Source organism: Vespa mandarinia, unplaced genomic scaffold (genome assembly GCF_050613455.1).
Source record: "Vespa mandarinia isolate Hongniang unplaced genomic scaffold, ASM5061345v1 scaffold_44, whole genome shotgun sequence".
Taxonomy (NCBI): domain Eukaryota; kingdom Metazoa; phylum Arthropoda; class Insecta; order Hymenoptera; family Vespidae; genus Vespa; species Vespa mandarinia.
In genome coordinates, this window is record NW_028197178.1 from 67,289 (window position 1) to 69,975 (window position 2,687).

The 2,687-nt window shown below is 51.0% G+C and overlaps 1 protein-coding gene across 1 annotated transcript; it reads right to left on the bottom strand.

The window, feature by feature from the left end:
- Window positions 1–352: 352 nt before the first annotated feature.
- LOC146872137 (uncharacterized) lies at window positions 353–1,522 on the bottom strand. The gene is made up of 2 exons (XM_085664347.1): window positions 1,332–1,522; window positions 353–1,268 (listed from the first exon to the last, which is right to left on the bottom strand). Exons 1-2 carry the CDS (start codon window positions 1,520–1,522, stop codon window positions 353–355), a joined length of 1,107 nt encoding a protein of 368 aa, XP_085520473.1.
- Between the last annotated feature and the right edge of the window lie 1,165 nt (window positions 1,523–2,687).

Sequence of the window (2,687 nt, forward strand, 5' to 3'; positions counted from 1 at the left end):
CGTGCAGCCTTGACATTAGCAGCTTCTCCAGGAGTTTTTCAGCCGTATCGAGCATACAAATAGGACTGTATGATGAAGCTGCCCCTTCTGGACCCTTGCCCTTGCTAATAAGCACAAGCCTCGCTTTCTTCCATGGAGCGGGGAAGATGCCCCCTCTGAGGCACGTGTTATACATGTTCAGCAATAGTTCAGGATGACTTTGCGCGACGACTTTAATTATTTCTGCTGGAAGTCCGTCTGGACCTGGAGCTTTCTTGTTCCGCATAGATGATGCGGCCCTGAGTAGCTCTTCTTCCGTGAATTGCAGTACCTCGCTTATTCCAGGCGCATCCAAGCTGATCTCTCTCTTCAGCTATGGCGGGAATAGAGTATGCACTATGTGATACAACGTCCTCGCGTTCTGAGGGGTCCCTTGCGTGTTAGTCTCCAGCTTGGGAGTGACGATGAGATACCCTAATCCCCACGGATTCTGGTCGACATCCAGGCACAGCTCCTTCCAGCACCGTCGTTGACTGGCCATGATGGTCCTCTTCAGCGCTTTCTTGGCCGCTTGATAGTCTGCGCCCAAAGGAGCAGGGTCGTGGTCGCGTCTCTTCGCTCGTTGTGCTAAACAGCGTAGCCTTAAGCACTTCTTACGAAGATCTGCGATCTCGTTCGTCCACCAATATACAGGGCGTCTCTGCCGTTTCGTGCCATTCTTTGGCACCGCTATCGCACAAGCCTTTTGGATGAGCTGCATGGTTGCTGCGCTAATCAACCTGGCTTGTGCGGTTGGCGATAGACTCGCGGAAGTTCTTTGTTGGGATCTCCATCCATGCTCTATGACGGAAGACAGCCCCTCTCGATCCATTCTTGCAATGTTCCACCGGGGGGGTCGCTTTACACTTGTCACGGCTGGCCTCCTATCATGTACATCGAATAGGATGTACTGATGATCGCTCCCGGTATAATCCTCGATCACCTGCCAACCTGCGACTCTTGCCACAAGGTGTTCGTTTTCTAGAGAGACATCCGGGATCGTCTCTCTGTAGCCAGGCCTGCGGAAGGTTGACGTCGAACCTGTGTTGAGTACTAATAGCTCCAGTCTCGACGCCACCTCTATGATACGTCTTCCTCTGAAGTCCGGCCTGGCCTTCCCCCATTCGAGAGCTTTGGCATTGAGGTCTCCAGCCACAATGAGATCCCTTTGTATTTCTCGCAGCGCGTCTTCCAGATCGTCCAGTTTGATCTGGAAGTCGTCTAACCGGTCGTACGGAGTGAGATATACACTGACATAAGTCGTCGAGTTATGTCTCACCCAAATGTAACCGCGTCCGGATCCTTGCTCCTACCCTTGTATTAGTCGGGGATCTGGGATCCAGATGGTCGCGGTGCCCAATTCGTCTGCGAACCTTCCTACTCCTGCTCTGTCCTGATACTGTTCGCTGATTAGAACAATATCAGCTTTTTTCTCAAAGCAAAGCTGGGCTAGAAGGTGATGCGCCGTCCTGCTCCTATTCAGGTTACCCTGAAGTACTCTCATCCTTTTTTTTTTCTTTTTTTTTTACTTCTTTGCTATTGCAAGGGCCTCCTGGAAAGCTTTGTAGGCCCTTGACCCCGCCAGGTGCTTCTTAGTTTCAACACCGCTCTTTGAGCAGAAGAAGCAAGTAGGCTCGCTGACCTTGCACTCTTTGATCTTTTGCCCCGTGCTGCTACAATAATAGCAAACCTTACTGCGATCAGGTCCCTTGCACGAGGCACTATAGTGACCATAATCGAAACGGCGGAAGCATCGTCTCACTTCTGCCCTTCACCTGACCCTGCAGCTGATGAAACCAATCAGCACACGACCGGCCTTTAAAAGCTGCGCAGCGGCATCCTCTTTTATTTTGACGAGTGTCGGGCGTTGTTGTCTCGCGTTGGGGTTCGTAATCTTAATTTCGACTTTCCCTGCGTAGCCCGGCAGGGTCCTCTTTATGGCCTCCTCGACTTCTATCGACGAGGTGCAGCAGTCACAGTCTCGTATCTCCAGAGTAGCTCTAGGGACCAGTTCCGTGATGCTGCTCGTTTCTCCTACCTCTTTTCTCAGGGTTTCCGCGAATGAGGCCCTGATATCCACGGTGTTCTTCATCAGTTCGAGGAGAACCCCTCCGGTTCTAGTCTGCCGGACCGATCTAATGTCTACCCCCGAGGCGCTGTTCTTGAAGCGCTGGTGGATGACCCCGACTACGTCTGCGTAAGATTTTCCTTGCGCAGGTTTCAGAAGTATTGCGTCCGGGCTAGTTCTCTTTCTCGGTCTATCCTCCGATTTTCTCGGCTTCTTTTTCTCCTGATGTAGGTTTTTCGTCGCCTTCGTCCCTGGATTCTCATTATTTCTTTTCTTCTTCACGACCTCTTTCCACACGGTGGATTCGGTCGTCGTCGCCTCTTGCCTCGGTCTTTTGAGGGTTTCTGCAGACAACTGCGGCTGTCTTGAGGCTACTCTCTTAACTGCGTTGGCCTCAGTTGTAGAATTAGCCGGAGGGCTCTGTGAAACTTGGGTGAGGATCCTCGATATTTTATTGCCCTTTTCTCGAGATTTGTACATGAATTTGAGACTCTCTATGATGTCTTCCTGTTCTGGGATCCCTTGCTTAATCTCCTTGTTTACGTTTAGCTGTCTAGTAATAGCCAGCTTCATTTTGAGTAATTCGCTCATTTGGCGTAAT